The sequence below is a fragment of the Chlorocebus sabaeus genome, chromosome 24, assembly GCF_047675955.1.
Source record: "Chlorocebus sabaeus isolate Y175 chromosome 24, mChlSab1.0.hap1, whole genome shotgun sequence".
Taxonomy (NCBI): domain Eukaryota; kingdom Metazoa; phylum Chordata; class Mammalia; order Primates; family Cercopithecidae; genus Chlorocebus; species Chlorocebus sabaeus.
The window spans coordinates 36,371,341-36,390,614 of record NC_132927.1 but is presented as its reverse complement, the minus strand read 5'-3'; the positions used below and the strand labels follow the sequence as shown (position 1 = coordinate 36,390,614).

Below are 19,274 nucleotides of genomic sequence, written 5' to 3'. Positions count from 1 at the left end.
CGATCTACTGGAAGAAAGAGTATCAGTGACTGAAGATCAAATGAATGAAATGAAGCGAGAAGAGAAGTGTAAAGAAAAAAGAGTAAAAAGAAATGAACAAAGCCTCCAAGAAATATGGGATTATGTGAAAAGACCAAATCTACATCTGATTGGTGTGCCTGAAAGTGACGGGGAAAATGGAACCAAGTTGGAAAACACCCTGCAGGATATCATCCAGGAGAACTTCCCCAACCTAGTAAGGCAGGCCAACATTCAAATTCAGGAAATACAGAGAACGCCACAAAGATACTCCTCAAGAAGAGCAACTCCAAGAAACATAATTGTCAGATTCACCAAAGTTGAAATGAAGGAAAAAATGTTAAGGGCAGCCAGAGAGAAAGGTAGGGTTACCCAAAAAGGGAAGCCCATCAGACTAACAGCAGATCTCTCGGCAGAAACTCTCCAAGCCAGAAGAGAGTGGGGGCCAATAGTCAACATTCTTAAATAAAATAATTTTCAACCCAGAATTTCATATCCAGCCAAACTAAGCTTCATAAATGAAGGAGAAATAAAATTCTTTACAGCCAAGGAAATGCTTAGAGATTTTGTCACCACCAGGCCTGCCCTACAAGAGATCCTGAAGGAAGCACTAAACATGGAAAGGAACAACTGGTACCAGCCATTGCAAAAACATGCCAAAATGTAAAGACCACCGATGCTAGGAAGAAACTGCATCAACTAACGAGCAAAAGAAGGAGCTAATATCATGATGACAGCATCAAGTTCACACATAACAATATTAACCTTAAATGTAAATAGACTAAATAGTCCAATTAAAAGACACAGACTGGCAAATTGGATAAAGAGTCAAGACCCATAGCTTGCTGTATTCAGGAGACCCATCTAACATTCAGAGAAACACATGGGCTCAAAATAAAGGGATGGAAGAAGATCTACCAAGCAAATGGAAAACAAAAAAAAAGCAGGGGTTGCAATCCCAGTCTCTGATAAAACACACTTTAAACCATCAAAGATCAAAAGAGACAAAGAAGGCCATTACATAATGGTAAAGGGATCAAGTCATCAGGAAGAGCTAACTGTCCGAAATATATATGCACCCAATACAGGAGCACCCAGATTCATAAAGCAAGTCCTTACAGACTTACAAAGAGACTTAGACTCCCATACAATAATAATGGGAGACTTCAACACCCCACTGTCAACATTAGACAGACCAACGAGACAGAAAGTTAACAAGGATATCCAGGAATTGAACTCAACTCTGCACCAAGCAGATGACCTAATAGACATCTACAGAACTTTCCACCCCAAATCAACAGAATATACATTCTTCTCAGCACCACATCGCACTTACTCCAAAATTGACCACATAGTTGGAAGTAAAGCACTCCTCAGCAAATGTAAAGAACAGAATTTATAACAAACTCTCTCTCAGACCACAGTGCAGTCAAACTAGAACTCAGGACTAAGAAACTCAATCAAAACCGCTCAACTACATGGAAACTGAACAACCCACTCCTGAATGACTACTGGGTACATAACGAAATGAAGGCAGAAATACAGATGTTCTTTGAAACCAATGAGAACAAAGATACAACATACCAGAATCTCTGGGACACATTTAAAGCAGTGTGTAGAGGGAAATTTATAGCATTAAATGCCCACAAGAGAAAGCAGGAAAGATCTAAAATTGACACCCTAACATCACAATTGAAAGAACTAGCGAAGCAAGAGCAAACACATTCAAAAGCTAGCAGAAGGCAAGAAATAACTAAGATCAGAGCAGAACTGAAGGAGATAGAGACACAAAAAACCCTCCAAAAAATCAATGAATCCAGGAGTTGGTTTTTTGAAAAGATCAACAAAATTTATAGACTGCTAGCAAGACTAATAAAGAAGAAAAGAGAGAAGAATCAAATAGACACAATAAAAAATGATAAAGGGGATATCACCACCGACCCCACAGAAATACAAACTACCATCAGAGAATACTATACATACCTCTATGCAAATAAACTAGAAAACCGAGAAGAAATGGGTAATTTCCTGGACACTTACACTCTCCCAAGACTAAACCAGGAAGAAGTTGAATCCCTGAATAGACCAAGAGCAGGCTCTGAAATTGAGGCAATAATTAATAGCCTACCAACCAAAAAAGGTCAAGGAATAGATGAATTCACAGGAAAATCCTACCAGAGGTACAAGGAGGAGCTGGTACCATTCCTTCTGAAACTATTCCAGTCAATAGAAATAGAAGGAATCCTCCTTAACTCATTCCACGAGGCCAACATCATCCTGATACCAAAGCCTGGCAGAGACACAACAAAAAAAGAGAATTTTAGACCAATATCCCTGATGAACATCGATGCAAAAATCCTCAATAAAATACTGGCAAAGCAAATCCAGCAGCACTTCAAAAAGCCTCTCCACCACGATCAAGTGGGCTTCATCCCTGGGATGCAAGTCTGGTTCAATATATGCAAATCAATAAACATAATCCAGCATATAAACAGAACCAAAGACAAAAACCACATGATTATCTCAATAGATGCAGAAAAGGCCTTTGACAAAATTCAACAGCCCTTCATGCTAAAAACTGTCAATAAACTAGGTATTGATGGGACATATCTCAAAATAATAAGAGCTATTTATGACAAACCCACAGCCCATATCATACTGAATGGGCAAAAACTGGAAGCATTCCCTTTGAAAACTGGCACAAGACAGGGATGCCCTCTCTCACCACTCCTATTCAACGTAGTGTTGGAAGTGCTGGCCAGGGCAATCAGGCAGAAGAAAGAAATAAAGGGTATTCAGTTAGGAAAAGAGGAAGTCAAATTGTCCCTGTTTGCAGATGACATGATTGTATATTTAGAAAACCCCATCGTCTCAGCCGAAAATCTCCTTAAGCTGATAAACAACTTCAGCAAAGTCTCAGGATACAAAATCAATGTGTAAAAATCACAAGCATTCCTATACACCAATAACAGACAAACAGAGAGCCAAATCATGAGTGAACTCTCCTTCAAAATTGCTTCAAAGAGAATAAAATACCTAGGAATCCAACTTACAAGGGATGTGAAGGACCTCTTCAAGGAGAACTACAAACCACTACTCAACGAAATAAAAGAGGACACAAACAAATGGAAGAACATTCCATGCTCATGGATAGGAAGAATCAATATTGTGAGAATGGCCATACTGCCCATGGTAATTTATAGTTTCAATGCCATCCCCATCAAGCTACCAATGACTTTCTTCACAGAATTGGAAAAAACTACTTTAAAGTTCATATGGAACCAAAAGAGAACCCACATTGCCAAGACAATTGTAAGCCAAAAGAACAAAGCTGGAGGCATCATGCTACCTGACTTCAAACTATACTACAAGGCTACAGTAACCAAAACAGCATGGTACTGATACCAAAACACACATATAGACCAATGGAACAGAATAGAGCCCCCGGAAATAATACCACACATCTACAGCCATCTGATCTTTGACAAACCTGACAAAAACAAGAAATGGGGAAAGGATTCCCTATTTAATAAATGGTGCTGGGAAAATTGGCTAGCCATAAGTAGAAAGCTGAAACTGGATCCTTTCCTTACTCCTTATACGAAAATTAATTCAAGATGGATAAGAGACTTAAACGTTAGACCTAAAACCATAAAAACCATAGAAGAAAACCTAGGTAATACTATTCAGGACATAAGCATGGGCAAAGACTTCATGTCTAAAACACTAAAAGCAATGGCAACAAAAGTCAAAATTGACAAATGGGATCTAATTAAACTAAAGAGCTTCTGCACAGCAAAAGAAACTACCATCAGAGTTAACAGGCAACCTACAGAATGGGAGAAAATTTTTGCAATCTACTCATCTGACAAAGGGCTAATATCTAGAACCTACAAAGAACTCAAACAAATTTACAAGGAAAAAAAAAAACAACCCCGTCAAAAAGTGGGCAAAGGATATGAAGGATATGAACAGACACTTCTCAAAAGAAGACATTCATACAGCCAACAGACACATGAAAAAATGCTCATCATCACTGGCCATCTGAGAAATGCAAATCAAAACCACAATGAGATACCATCTCACACCAGTTAGAATGTCAATCATTACAAAATCAGGAAACAACAGGTGCTGGAGAGGATGTGGAGAAATAGGAACACTTTTACACTGTTGGTGGGACTGTAAACTAGTTCAACCATTGTGGAAAACAGTGTGGCGATTCCTCAAGGATCTAGAACTAGATGTACCATTTGACCCAGCCATCCCATTACTGGGGATATACCCAAAGGATTATAAATCATGCTGCTATAAAGACACATGCACATATATGTTTATTGCAGCACTATTCACAATAGCAAAGGCTTGGAATCAACCCAAATGTCCATCAGTGACAGACTGGATTAAGAAAATGTGGCACATATACGTCAGGAATACTATGCAGCCATAAAAAAGTATGAGTTCGTGTCCTTTGTAGGGACATGGATGCAGCTGGAAACCATCATTCTCAGCAAACTGTCACAAGAACAGAAAACCAAACACCGCCTGTTCTCACTCATAGGTGGGAATTGAAAATGAGATCACTTGGACACAGGAAGGGGAACATCACACACCAGGGCCTATTGTGGGGAGGGGGTGGGGGGAGGGATAGCATTAGGAGATATACCTAATGTAAATGACCAGTTAATGGGTGCAACACACCAACATGGCACATATATACATATGTAACAAACCTGCACATTGTGCACATGTACCCTAGAACTTAAAGTATAATAATGAAAAAAAAAATTAAATTGGCAGACGTTCAAGGTGTATAATGTAATGATTTTATATAGCTGTGTAATGATTACCGCAATCAAATTAACACATCCATCACCACCCTTGCTGTGCATTAGATACCTAGAACTTGTCTAATTTATACTAAAAGTTTATACCCTTTGACCAATATCTCCCCATTTCCCCTAGCCCTTAGACCCTGATAACCACCATTCTACTTTCTGCTTCTATGAGTTTCATTTTTTTAGATTCCAAGGAACAGTTCTTACCAAGTGGTATACATCATCTAAACAGGTAAATTCATTAAAGCTAATATTTAGTTTTCGAAGTCCTGTTAACTTGGAGAGATCTCTCAATTTACTCAAGCTGTTTCCATGTAGATTCAGACTCTGAAGTAAAATAAAATATACATTAAAAAATAATACAGTTTACGTTCTACATCAAACTGAAGTGTGGATATCTAAAATGTTTAGAACAATTATTTGAGTCAGTATACTACAAAATATATGTTATTTTAAATAACATTAAGAAACTGTCAAAAAGAAAAAAATCTATCATGTTAAAAGATAGTTTGTAATAGTATCACTAGACCTGGTTCTTGATTAATATGATTTCTCACTTGGTCTAAGTTTATCAGCAATTGGCATGAAATTCTTTTTAGAAAACAAATATATGTGTTAAGATATTTATTAGGGTAGATCTATTTCTCAGGCTAACCAGTGAACAATGGAGACCATAAAAATTTGGGGTATCAGGTAGGATACCTCATGGAAGAGAGATAGCAGGAAAATGTATGAGGGCACCAAACCAAAGAAGAAAGGCTGAGGGTGTTGAAGTAGGAGGACAGAAGGTCAAAGGAGGAGGTGGGAGATTGTTTAAGACAACACCTATATCAGAATTTGGCCCAGACTTTTCTTGTCTATTTCATTCTAGGCTATATAAAAACAAATGTTATTATACATTTATACTAAAGGAGAGATCCTGATGCCTATATGGTTTTCTGTCTTTCTACCATTATGAGTGATATCAAGTGAAGACTGTATTCATGTATAGCTCACAAAATAAACAAGGGTACAAGAAAATGTATTAATGCAACTGACTACAGTATCAAGTATCTATCTCCCAGCTGTCTTCATTCACCACCACCATTATGCCTTATATTGTGGACATAACAAAATTCCTAGAAGGGAGAAACAATTAAATTTCTAATAGCTGTCAAAATTAGCTAAAATTGTTAAGGGCCAATTTATGCAGACTAGTGATTTTACAAGTCACATATGGGTATCATCCATGATATATTCTACAGAACCCTTACATTTAACCTGTCCGCAACTGAATTTATCTTCCCTATGTGTCTGATACAGAGCTTCACTATCTAACATACTGTTGATCATCCCCTTTCCCTCTTTTCTTTATACATTTGATTGTAGAACTGTTTCTCAAACAGGCCACACCATTATATCACCACTATCAGTGCCTTAGCAGACTTAGGCAGTGTTAGTGGTGATATAATAGTGCAGCTGGTTTTCTGGTTATCCAGAGAAGAAATGAATGGATTTTTCTTTTGGATAGTGCAATAGTTTTCTACTGAATTTCTATACCACCAGTCTGATTTCAGTTAATTCCATTCATAAGCTATCAAAGTTAGGGTCTTTAAAGAGAGTCTGTTCCTTAAACACAAGAATCTAAACTTTAAAATTTGGTTTCCAAAATCCATCCTAATTTGGCTACAACCTCATACTCTTCCAGCCCTGGCTTCAAGTGTCTTTCTTGAATTCCAACCTACATCTTTACCCTCCACCACTGTAACACTATATTCTTGGCATACTAAATTTTTCAGTGTTCCCTGAAGACATCTGGATCTTTCAAAACCATGTTTCTACAGGTAAGAATATTTTATCTGTCTGGAAGATGTAAACAACTAAATTTCTCATGTCCTTCAGAAATCCACTCAAAGCTCACCTCTTTCTATAAATCTCTCCCAGTAACCCTGTGCTTCCTACATGTGTTCACATATCTATTTCCTCCACTAAATTGATGTTTTTGATGCAGGTAAACTAATTTCTTACTAAAATAGTAAATCTAGATATTATAGTGCAGAAATAACAATTTCTCAGTACTGTCAGCCAGAAGATTGCTCTTATTATACTGCACATTTACAGACACAGGACAGGGCCTCTGTTGCATAACTCTAGAGGCATCCTACTCCCCTTATATTGAGTTCTATTCAGTTATATAATGAATGGCACTCAGAGGGTACACTAAAGAGAATATAATGTGAATTTTGCCTTCTGGAGTTGTGCAATATTGCAATAGTAGAGTACAGAGAGTCTGGTTGGAAGGCTGGGGTAATAGTCTAGGTCAGAAATTGTAGTAGTTTGGATAGAGTGGTAGCAGCAGATCTGAAATGAACACATCTAAAAGTCAGACATGGAAGTAGGTCTAATATCTCAATAGAATTGTCTCAGCATAAAGTAAGTCACTTTAATAAGTAACCTGATTTCTGTTGATTAATTTTGTAAAGATCCCATATTCTACGTTGATTAATTCTAGAAGCTTATTAAAAACTTATCTGCCTTTATCTTATTAAAGAGAGCTGACTGGTTATTCAGGAATAAAATCCCTTGCTAATTGGAAGGCCACCTCAAATGGCTATTGAGCACTTGAAATGTGACTAGTCTTAATGTGCTCAGAGTGTAAATATACTTCAGAATTAAGAGTTAGGATGAAATTACCTCATTAATGAATATTCATACTGGTTCCATGTTAACATGCTAATATTTTAGATATGCAAGTGCTATAGTTTGAATGTGTCCCCCAAAAGTTCATGTGTTGGAAACTTAATCCTTCTGCCTTCATGAATGGATCAATGTCACTTTCAGAGGAGTGGGTCTATTATCCTGGGAGTAAAATTTGTTATAAAACCAGCTCTACCTGGATCTGTTGCTCTTGCCTTATTGCCATGTGATGCCCACTGCCATTTTATGACACTGCAAGAGGCCCTCACCAGATGCAGGCACCATGCTCTTGGATGTCCCAGCCTCCAGAACGATGAGCTAAAAAAACTTATTTTCTTTATAAATTACTCACTCTGTGGTATTTTGTTTTAGAAATAGAAAACAAACTAAGATATTTCAGTTAAATAAAATGTATTATTAAAATTAATTTTACTTTTTAAAAATACTTTTAAAAACAGCCACTAGAGAAGTAAAAATTACATATGTGGTTCACATTATATTACTACTAGAGAGCACTGTTTTAATCCATATAGAAAAAGAGAAATGGGCACTTTAGGTAGCATTGTACCTGGCATCATCAGACAGGCAGTTTAGTATCTTTTGACTTCACATGCTAGATTCCGATTCCAAATTCAAGATTTCTGTTTCAAAGCTGTATTCCTCACAATACTCACCACAATATGACTGTAAACGCTAGTTTTTGCAAGGGAAAGTATTGTTTTATCATCCAAACTAATCAGTTTTGGTCGGGCCTTGATTCTGGGCTCCATTTTTATAACTTCATCATCAAATTTCAAATCCTTGGAAAATACTGATCCTTCTGGGTTTTTTTTACTTTCTTCTAGAATAACATTGTTGAATACAGAAAATAAAGAGGGTGACTTGACCTAAAAAATGTATTAAAAATATTGCAAAATCAGTTGCTGTATTTATCATTTTGAAAAAACAAACAGGCTATGTAGAAAAGATGAGTTGACATTTTTAGTTATACAGTCATATCTGTGATTATCAGAATCACATTAGGACATCTATGAGAACAGATTAAAATTGTAGGCTACGCATGGTGTATCTATTCCCACCCACTGAAAATTTCTTAAAACTGGCAAAAGATAATTTTAAAATATTTCATAACAGTGAAGAGGGTACCTACAAAGGTCTAGAAATTGTGACACATAAATCAGAAAGGACTGAATTGACAGGTAAATAGGATCAGAAATGTAACCTCTGGCTAAAGAATATGCAGGAGATAAACACTTTTAAAATCAGATCCAGAGAAACTTGAACAAAGAGCAATTAGTTACCTTAATTATCAGGTAATTCAGTAATTATGATAAGAATTGTGGATGAATGAGCAAGAGCCACATAAACAAACAGAACTGGTTCTAGAAGAAACGAAAATACTTCATCAGAGAATTTTTAAAAATCTAGGACAATAAAGTATCTGTGATAAAAGAATAAGCTGCTATGGAAAAGAAAAGGACATACACTTTGAAGCTAAAATAAAAACAATTATTAAAATAAAAATTTAGTAAATACCCTGAGAAACAAGTGGATATGGTAGCAGATCAAATTAGCAATGCTGAAGCTAAGATTGAGAAAATATTTCAAAACAAATAATTTAAAAATAGAGTATAAAGTAGAAGAGAAAAAATTAAAAGGCATGAAGGAACATCCAATATTTAACTAATAGGGGTGTTCCAGAGGGCCTAATAGAGAATGGTAGAGAAGAAATAACCAAGGAACTAAGAGAAGCAAGCTTTCCAGAAGAGAAGAAAGAATGGAATCATCACATCAAAAGAGCTCATAAAGTGGCAAGCAGGAGGATGATGATAGGTCTTTGCTGACATCATTGAATGGTCACAACTGCCAGGTATTGCCCATCTCTTGACTTGTTATGTGAGTTAAATGAACTTCTATCTGCTTACTGTTTGTCTAGGTTTCTGTATCTTTTGCTAAAGGCATACTTGACTAATATAATCCTATTCATTATAGCAATATAACATATAAATGCCCAGAACTAAACTTAACAAGAAATGTTGGAGACCTATATAAAGAAAACTGTAAGACAGGACCTGAGTAAATGGAGTAGATAGACTATCATGTTCCTAGAACAAGAAGTCCAATACTGCAAAGTAGTCAGTTCACACCAAATTAAGTTTTAAATTCAATATAATTTCAATCATATTTTAATAGGATTTTAAAATAGAGCTTGACAAGCTGTTCTAAATTTTATTTGGAAAAAGATACTGTTTAAGAATAGTCAAAAACAGTTTAAAAAGATGAGTGGGGACAGAGGAAGGGGATTTGCCCTATCACATATCAAGATATATGAAGTTTGTAATAACCAAAACAAATATGATAGTGATCCAAAATTAGATGAAAGAGCTCGATGGAACAGAATAGATTCATATAGACAGATTCCTAATATATGCAAGTAATTTTAATATAAAGATTGTATTTCAAAATAGAGCAGAAAAAGTAATGCCTAAATAAGTATTTATTCATTTAAAAAATTGACCACTTTTCTACCTCACACACCATAAAACAATTTCTAGATGGATTTAAAAAGTTAAAGGCTTTAAAACAAGTTATGTAAGTATTGTAAGAAAATAAAGAATATTTATTACAGGCTTTTTGAAATAAGACATAAAATTCAGAATCCATACAGGATAAGATTGAGAGAGCTGAACTCTTAAAAATTAACTTGTGAATTACAAATTAAAATGACAAGTTTTTTCTTACAATTAAAATTAAAAGGCAAGTGACAGAAAATATTTGCAACATATATAAGATAAATGATTTTTAATTTTTTTAATTTTTAAAATTTTTTGTAGAGACAAGGTCTCACTATGTTGCCCAGGCTAGTCTCAAACTCCTGGGCTCAAGTAATCCTCTCACCTTGAACTCCTGGGATTATAGGTGTGAGCCACCATGCCTGGGCTAAGATAAAGTACTAATATCCAGAATGTATGTAAGGATTTTCACAATGAATACAAGAAAGACAGAGTTTAATAGAAAATGGTCAAAATATATAACAGTTGGTTCATACAACTCTAAATAACTTTAAGCATATGAAAGAATAAAATATCTTGTTTTTTGCCTGCCATACTGGCCAAAAGAGACTGATAATATCTTGTGTTGGCAAATGTAATGAGGCATGCACTGTCAAACACACTTGGAAATTTGTAAAACAGTCAAGTCTTTGTGGAGAGAATTTGGCAAAATCTAACAAAATTTAAGATGCATATATCCTTTGACTCTCCAAGTTTTACAAATCTATCCTGTAGAGAAACTTCCATATTTGTATAAAGATACATCCACAATGATGTTCACTGAAATATTATTTTAAATAATAAATATGGACACAATCTATCAACAGGGGACTAGTTAAATAAATTAGTATTACTGAATAATATACAGCCACCAAAATAATAAAATACCCATCTATATGTACTACAGTGGAAATATGTTCAAAACATACTGTTAAAGGCAAAAAAAATCACAGAATACTTAGACCTTATTTCTACTATGTCAAATGGCATCTGTTATTATATATGCAAATGCATAGAAAAAGGATTGAAAGCAAACCCATAAAACTGTTAACAGTGCATTCCCTGGTGAAGGAGAATGGCAGGCAGTGAGGGCAAAATGTTCATGTTTATTCTTCAATGTAGTTTCAATGTATTTTGAATATTCAAAGTAGACTCAATCTTTTCCAGTGAGAGTACAGCCATATATTAATCATTTGATTATTTGCCTAAAAAATATTAGTTGTCATAATGACTTGTTTTGAAAATTAAGTTATTCACAAAATAACAATTATACACACAGGCACATAATATAAACTTGACATAGCATTATTTGACTTCAAATTACCACTCTGTTCCCATTTAAGGAATTCTAGTCTTTAAAAATATGTAACAATTCATACCATTGTAATATACTCAAATTCAACAACGTATTCTGGCAAAACAAGGTCATGATCAAAGACAAACCACTTGCACTGCCGAACACTGCAATCACAGTTTCTTTGTCCCATGACAGAATCTAGAGTAAAAACAAAAGAAGCAAAGCAAACACATTGCCTCAAATTGAAAGATACTTTTTCATTCTTACATAGATTAATAAACAACAAACTCAATAAGTTGCAACAGTTATGTTACTGAAGATTTTTTCTTTCATTTTTAATAAATAACAAAGTCAGTAAGTTGCAACAGTTATATTATTGAGGATTTTTTCTTTCATCTTTTCCACTCTAGCTTTTTAGTTATATAAATATTTACTAGTCATCCTTTTACTACATAGACTAGTAGTGCTTAATTTTATTCATATCCTTTTCCTTTTCATACTTTTTAACTTTTCTATTCCATGTGTGGCCATGTAATTTTGACAAACGTATTTCTCTAAAACTCTTGTTAAAAGTTGGGTGGTTTTTTAATTCTTTGAAAATGAACACACACACACACACACACAAATAGATAATTACATTAAAATTTGCCAGATTATCTACCCACACCCACACATAAATGTCTTTAAGGTAGGAAACATAAAAATTATTAGTGGCTAGTAACAGATTTTTGTAGAAAATTCTACAAACTTTGTTAAGTAGAAATAAAACTGTGAGTATCCGTAATAAACACAAACATTTTTCATTCAGAGAAATGAAACCACATTAATCTTTATGACAGACATACTTAGTAAATATTTCCGAGGAATGAACACTGAATTAACCATTGGGTAGTTGGATTGACTGATGGATTCTTTTTCATGGGCCTGAGCACTCTGGCCAAGGAAAACTTTTGTAATGAGGAGGATGCCTAAATATAAAAAAAAGAAGCAATTCTTAAGAATAATTAACTTTAATAATTTTCCAACATAACCTTCTTTATTGGCTTAAAGACTAATCTGTATGTATGTTCTGTAAACACAGAGATGCTGGCTGTCTTGTTTGCTACTGTATAGCGCATAGCACATTGCTCGATCCAAAATAGATGCTCAACAAATATTTATTGAATAAATGAAATGATTATAAATAAGGTGGTGTGTGATTATATCAAGCAAAGCTTTACAGAAGAGGGAAGAGGAAAGAACACATTAATTTGGCAAGGTTTTTTTAGTTAAAAATAAATTTTTGTTGTTGTTAACTGGGTAAAAGTTCAGTAGCACCTAGCACATAGCCTAGATGGTAGGAGACACTCGATATATGTCTACTTAATGAATAAACATTTCATTTCCCTTTAGATTCTTAAGGATCCTTAGGATTCATTAAATCCTAAAGTCAAGAATCTAAAAACATAATTTATAATCATAACACATAAAACATTCAAATAAATTTTGTTTGCTTTTACTATGTACAAGATATAAAATGTAAATTAGGAGAACCTAATTGTTTTGGAAAACATTCCAGAAGGATCTAGCAGAACATTATGAGGTATTCTTAATATGAAAATGGAGAAGAATGATAAAGAACGAAAGGTTTTTTTCAAGTAAGGAGTTAAGGAGTTCCTTCTAGACTAAATAACCTGCTTAATTTTATAATTATTATTAACTGAATAAAAAACTGCAAAACACATATAGTTTAGTTCAGAATGATTCACCTTAGCATTCTGGAACCTAGAATGTCATTCTTATAGAATTAAGTTAACACAATTTCTTTAGTACCGTGGTCTCCAACCTTTTTGGCACCAGGGACTGGTTTCATGGAAGACAATTTTCCCGCAGACTGGGGATGGGAGGATGGTTTCAGGATTATTCAAGTGTATTATATTTATTGTGTACTTTATTTCTATTATTATTACATTGTAACATATAATGAAATAATTATACAACTCACCATAATGTAGAATCAGTGGGAGCCCTGAGCTTGTTTTCCTGCATCTAGATGGTCCCGTCTGGGGGTGATGGGAGACAAGTGACATATTATGAGGCATTAGGTTCTCATAAGGAGCACACAACCCAGATCCCTCGCATGTGCAGTTCACAATAGGGTTTGCGCCCCTATAAGAATCTAATGCTGCCACTGATGTGACAGGAGGTGGAGCTCATGCGGTAATGCGAATGATGGGGAGTGGCTGTAAATAAAGATGAAGCTTTGCTCACTTGCCCCCTGCTCACCTCCTGCTGTGTGGCCAGGTTCCTAATAGGCCACAAACTGCAACCAGTCGGAGGCCAGGGGTTGGAGACCCTGCTTTAGTAGGTTGGATGGTTGAGACTAAAGAATAGGTGTTCCTTACTCCCTGACCTGATCTATTCTCCATATTACACATTCTTTGGTACTATGCATTAATACTATATGTTTATAGCTCCTATATGATACTATGATTTTATATTTGTGGTTATTAATATTTATAAGCACCATAAAGATGAAACTGCCTAGTTTGCATAGACTGTATCCCTTCCGGTGCCTAACACACAATAAGCATTCAATAAATACTTGTGGAACTAAAGAATGTGCAGTGGAAGAGGGTGAGGCAAGAAGGACATGATAAGCTGTAGTCTTTTTACCCAATCCGTGGGACCAGGGCATCTTTCCCAGAAGTGTACTATAAATTGGTTTCTGTACTTATATTTCTACATATTCAAGCTGCAAATGAAGTACTAGTAACTATGAGTAAGTTGTCAAAAATTTGTCTTACAAGTTATAAAGCAATCCATACACTTTCCAATTTGTCTTTAGCTAATTTTAACCTAAACCCAGGTTTTCTTATCATCTTACATTATGATGATTCAGGACAAATCAGGCCTACCTTCCAAAGTACTTTATATAATTATTATATAATTATCACATATATGGGCCAAATTCTTTTTTCTGTGAATTTGGTGTGTGTTTGTGTTATATAATATGTATATTATATATGTAATATATATGCTGAGTTTTTGAGAGACAACATAATGAACAAAAGCAGACTGTGAAAAATGTCCTTGAAAAGTTGAATTAAATATCTGAGTAACAAATGTTCCTCTTAATGCTGACATAATAATCACTCAGTAAGTATCTGTTAAAAGTGTGGCTAAATTAATGATGAGAAAGTCATGTATTACTACACTGGTAAATATGAAATAAAATGGTTTGAAGAACATCTCCTTGGTTGATGAAACCAAGTATCATAAATGATATGAAGATAATTAATGAATTTGAAGACTTAGAACTTAAAAGTTCAGAAACATGGAATATTTGTATTTACCATGTCTGAAGAGCTCATGCTTAAGAGAGTTTTTCTTCTCATCTTTGTGCTTTTGCTGTAAAAATTCAATTCTGGGACACTCACTTATACTTAAACTGTTAGAAAGAATGACAGCTTCTTTTTTGAGAGGCAACTGCAAAGAAAAAACCAAGTCTGAGTATTTTTATAAAATTGACAATACTTCAACTTCAATACAGAGGGTTTATTATTTTATGTTTATGTGTCTGGGCAAAGAAATCTGCAGGCCAGACTCACTGAAAAGAAATAGATAACCTTCATGTGCAACTTCATTTGGCAAAGCCATTTATATATCTTAAATTCATATGCAAATAGGTTAATAAAAGGTGATGCAGAACAAAAATTGTTCCTGGAAAAGCAGCCACAGTCAAGACTGACAACACTATGCGAAGCAAGAGCAATAGCTTTCAATGGGTACTCCACTAGTAATCTTGCTAACTCCAAAAAGAAAATCTAATGGAATGAGGTATTATATCAGTGAAGATTCTTATTTGTACTATAATTTTTTGGTCTAATAATCTACATTGTTTTCCAGAAACAAAACACTTTTCATGTGCTAAGCCATGGAAGTCCTAGTTTGTATTGTGACTAACTTTATTTCTTGAAAGTATTCTATCAGTAATGTTCACATTACCTGCTTGCCATGAAAACAGCTCTAATAACCAAAAATCTCTATTTTTAGATTTTAGTAGTAAGAAAACTAGAGCTAAAAGAGATTATACGATCTCTCCAAGGACAGAACTAGTAATTGGCAAAGTCATGATTTGAACTCAGGTCTATTTGTCCTTGTCACAATCTCAAAGGTTTGAAATTACTATTTGTTTAACATTAATAGCCAAATTACTTAGAATTATGTCTTATCTGTAAATGCCAAATTACTATTTTTTTTATTGAAATCTGCAATCCAAAGAAATTCTTAAAAAATAAATACAGTCAGCCTTCCATGTCCACAGTTCCCACATCTGAGGATTCAACCAACCATGGACTGAAAATATTTAGGAAAAAAATGCAATACAAAATAATACAAATAGTAAACAATGCAGTATAACAACTATTTAAATAGTATTCTTATTGCATTATAAGTAGTCTAGAGGAGTTTTAGAGTACACAGGAGGATATGTGTAGGTTATATGCAAATACTGCACCATTTTATATAATGAACTTGTGTATTTGCAGATTTTGGTATCTGCATGAGTCCTGGAACCAATCTCCCGGAGATACTGACGGATGACTATACTCTAATAGGGCTTATCTGACCACAAATTCCACACCCCAGTAAGTAACCTTCTTAGACTTTCAATGAACATCACTAAATATCCATTTGATATAACCCATGTGCATGACATTGTAAGGTTACAGTATAGTCTTGGTCCTCAGTTAAGAAAGGCAAAGATAGAAACTCTACACGATAATTAAAAAAATACAAGGCATCACAAGATGTGTCAAATAAGATATACTTTCTAACTGAAGGGATTAGGAAGGAGTTTATAGAGGTAATGAAATCATGGGTAGGCTTTGAAGATTGGACATAATTCAAATAATCAGAAATTTAAAATGAAATTATATTTTAAGAGGAGGAAAACATATGAAGGTATGCAAATAGGTGTGATTGCTATCCATCTATCTAACATCCATTCCTTCACTAGATTTCTACTAAGAATCTACTCTATAAATACAGATCCTGCGCTTACAAACTGGTAGAAAAATGCACACAAATGATTATACTTAAATAAAACAAATGTGTTACAATAAAAATTCTCGGTTGATCACCACTTAACTAACACTTAACCAGTTTGCAGGATTAACCAGTATTTTCTGTTGTCTATATAACTCATAGTATGATGGCCGTTCAGGGATAAAATGGAACTTTTAAAAACACGGATGTACTTCTACTGTATCCAGCTGTGTTGTATGCTTACCAAGAGTCAGTTAATTTTGTTCCCAGACTTGCTTATGCCAGTTGTAGTTGTTATGAAATTACATATATTATTTAAAGCTATAAAATAGAAGAGGAGTTGTTTCTTTGAACAATTTTGGAAAAATGAGTAAAATTCAATAGAAGATAATCATTAAAAACTTCTGGCAAGGCATGTGTAGACAAAGCAAATGCAAAAGTTTGGGGTAGTAGGGGGAATCAGACAAACTAGAAGGATTCTTACATTCAAGTTACTTTGCAAGAATCTTTAAGGGCATGCTCAACTTTAAGGAAACCAAAACTAATATGAAACATGGTTATGGCTGATACAAGAAAGACTAGTAAGAGTTCCAATTTCATAGTCAAAGCGTTTGGCCCTACATAGAAGATTGACACGAATGTAAATTTATGTTTTACGTTATATTAAAGGATTTGTTAAGTAAACGATTTGTTTACAGTTCTCCATTTTAACTGACTTTTTGGGTTAACCTGCAAACTAGGTAAAAGGGCACCTACTGTTTGAAAATTCAGGAAAAGTCACACAAAGGAAGAAGCCCTTGAGCTGGGACTGCAATGATCAGTAAGTCTGTTACAAGGAAAAAATAGAAAACAGCATTTCATCAAAGGGAGATATGAGCTGTACTTAGGAGAATCACAAGTAGACTACATACTTCACTGGGGCACTTGGCATATTTGGTAATAGGGAGATAGGTTGAAGCTAGATTGTGAGGGTTGTCAGAGGCCTTCAATGCCAGGCAGAGGAATGTGGACATCATCATTATATGTAATGGGAAGCTACTGAAAGTTTCTCATCATGGACACAGTGCAATGTGCACTATGAAAATCATGTTTTAAGAAAGATTAATTTGTTTGTACTGTGAAAAATGGAAGAACTAGGGGGCATGACCAAGGGCAATGTTGCCTATTAGGAAACAATGGCAAAGATTAGAAGGAAAGTTCTAAGGGTTGAAAGTGGTGGCAGACAATGGGATTAGGGAGAGAAGTGAAGAACCACTGGAGAATTATTAGATGTGGGGATAATGGAAAAGGGAGGGGTTGAACATAATTCCAAGACTTTGAGCATGTTCAGTGAAGGAAATGACAGTATTGTTATAGAAATTAGGAAAGAAGACCAGGAGAGAGCTGCTTATGGGAAAAAGATTAAAGGCTGGTTTTAAAATTAGAGATGACACAAACAAATGGAAAAACATTCCATGCTCGTGGACAGGAAGAATCAATATTGTTAAAATGGTCATACTCCCCAAAGCAATTTATAGAGTCAATGCTATTCCTATCAAACTACCAGTGACATTCTTCACAGAACTAGAAAAAACTATTTTACAACTCAGTTGGAACCAAACGAGAGCCCAAATAGCCAAGCCAATCCTAAGCGAAAAGAACAATGCTGGAGGCATCACACCATCCAACTTCAAACTACACTACAGTTCTACAGTAAGAAAACAGCATGGCACTGGCACAAAAACAGACACATAGACCAATGGAACAGAATAAGAAGCCTGGAAATAAGGGAGCACACCTACAACCATTTCATTTTCAACAAAGCTGACAAAAACAAGCAATAGGGACAGGAACCCCTATTCAATAAATGGTGCTGGGATAACTGGCTAGCCATATGCAGAAGATTGAATCTGGGTCCCTTTCTTACACCATATATGAAAAATCAGCTCAAGATGGAATTAAATGTAAGGACTTAAATGTAAAACCCGGAACTGTAAAAACCCTCACACAACCTAGACAATACCATTCTGGACACAGGAATGGGCAAAGACTACATGAGGAAGACATCGAAAGCAATTGCAACAAAAGCAAAAATTGAAAAATGGGATCTAATTAAACTTAAGAACTTCTGCATAGCAAAAGAAACAACAGAGTAAACAGACAATCTACATAATGGGAGAAAATTTTTGTAAGCACACATCCAACAAAGGTCTAATATCCAGATCTATAAGGAAATTAAACACATTTACAAAAGATAAAATCACCCCATTGAGAAAATTTTTGCAATCTACTCATCTGACAAAGGGCTAATATCCAGAACCTACAAAGAACTCAAACAAATTTACAAGAAAAAAACAACCCCATCAAAAAGTGGGCAAAGGATATGAACAGACATTTCTCAAAAGAAGACATTCATACAGCCAACAGATACATGAAAAAATGCTCATCATCACTGGCCATCAGAGAAATGCAAATCAAAACCACAATGAGATACCATCTCACACCAGTTAGAATGGCGATCATGAAAAAGTCAGGAAACAATAGGTGCTGGAGAGGATGTGGAGAAACAGGAACACTTTTACACTGTTGGTGGGATTGTAAACTAGTTCAACCATTATGGAAAACAGTATGGCGATTCCTCAAGGATCTAGAACTAGAAGTACCATATGACCCAGCCATCCCATTACTGGGGATATACCCAAAGGATTATAAATCATGCTGCTATAAAGACACATGCACACGTATGTTTATTGCGGCACTATTCACAATAGCAAAGACTTGGAATCAACCCAAATGTCCATCAGTGACAGACTGGATTAAGAAAATGTGGCACATATACACCATGGAATACTATGCAGCCATAAAAAAGGATGAGTTTGTGTCCTTTGT

At 34.9% G+C, this 19,274-nt stretch overlaps 1 protein-coding gene across 18 annotated transcripts in view; it reads right to left on the bottom strand.

Moving 5' to 3' along the window:
* Nucleotides 1-19,274, bottom strand: part of LRRC9 (leucine rich repeat containing 9) — a 157,979-nt gene that overhangs the window by 93,085 nt on the left and 45,620 nt on the right. For 17 of the 18 annotated variants that reach the window (XR_012090974.1, XR_005235390.2, XR_012090975.1 and 14 more), the window contains 5 exons: nt 14,714-14,846; nt 12,224-12,346; nt 11,461-11,576; nt 8,204-8,416; nt 5,061-5,180 (listed from right to left, as the gene is read on the bottom strand). Coding sequence is in view for 15 of the 18 variants with exons in the window: in XM_073011048.1 (XP_072867149.1) it covers nt 5,061-5,180; nt 8,204-8,416; nt 11,461-11,576; nt 12,224-12,346; nt 14,714-14,846 (705 nt within the window). In the remaining 3 variants the exon portion in view is untranslated. The remainder of the gene's footprint in view (nt 1-5,060; nt 5,181-8,203; nt 8,417-11,460; nt 11,577-12,223; nt 12,347-14,713; nt 14,847-19,274) is intronic. The other variant, XM_073011047.1, reaches the window with a different exon arrangement.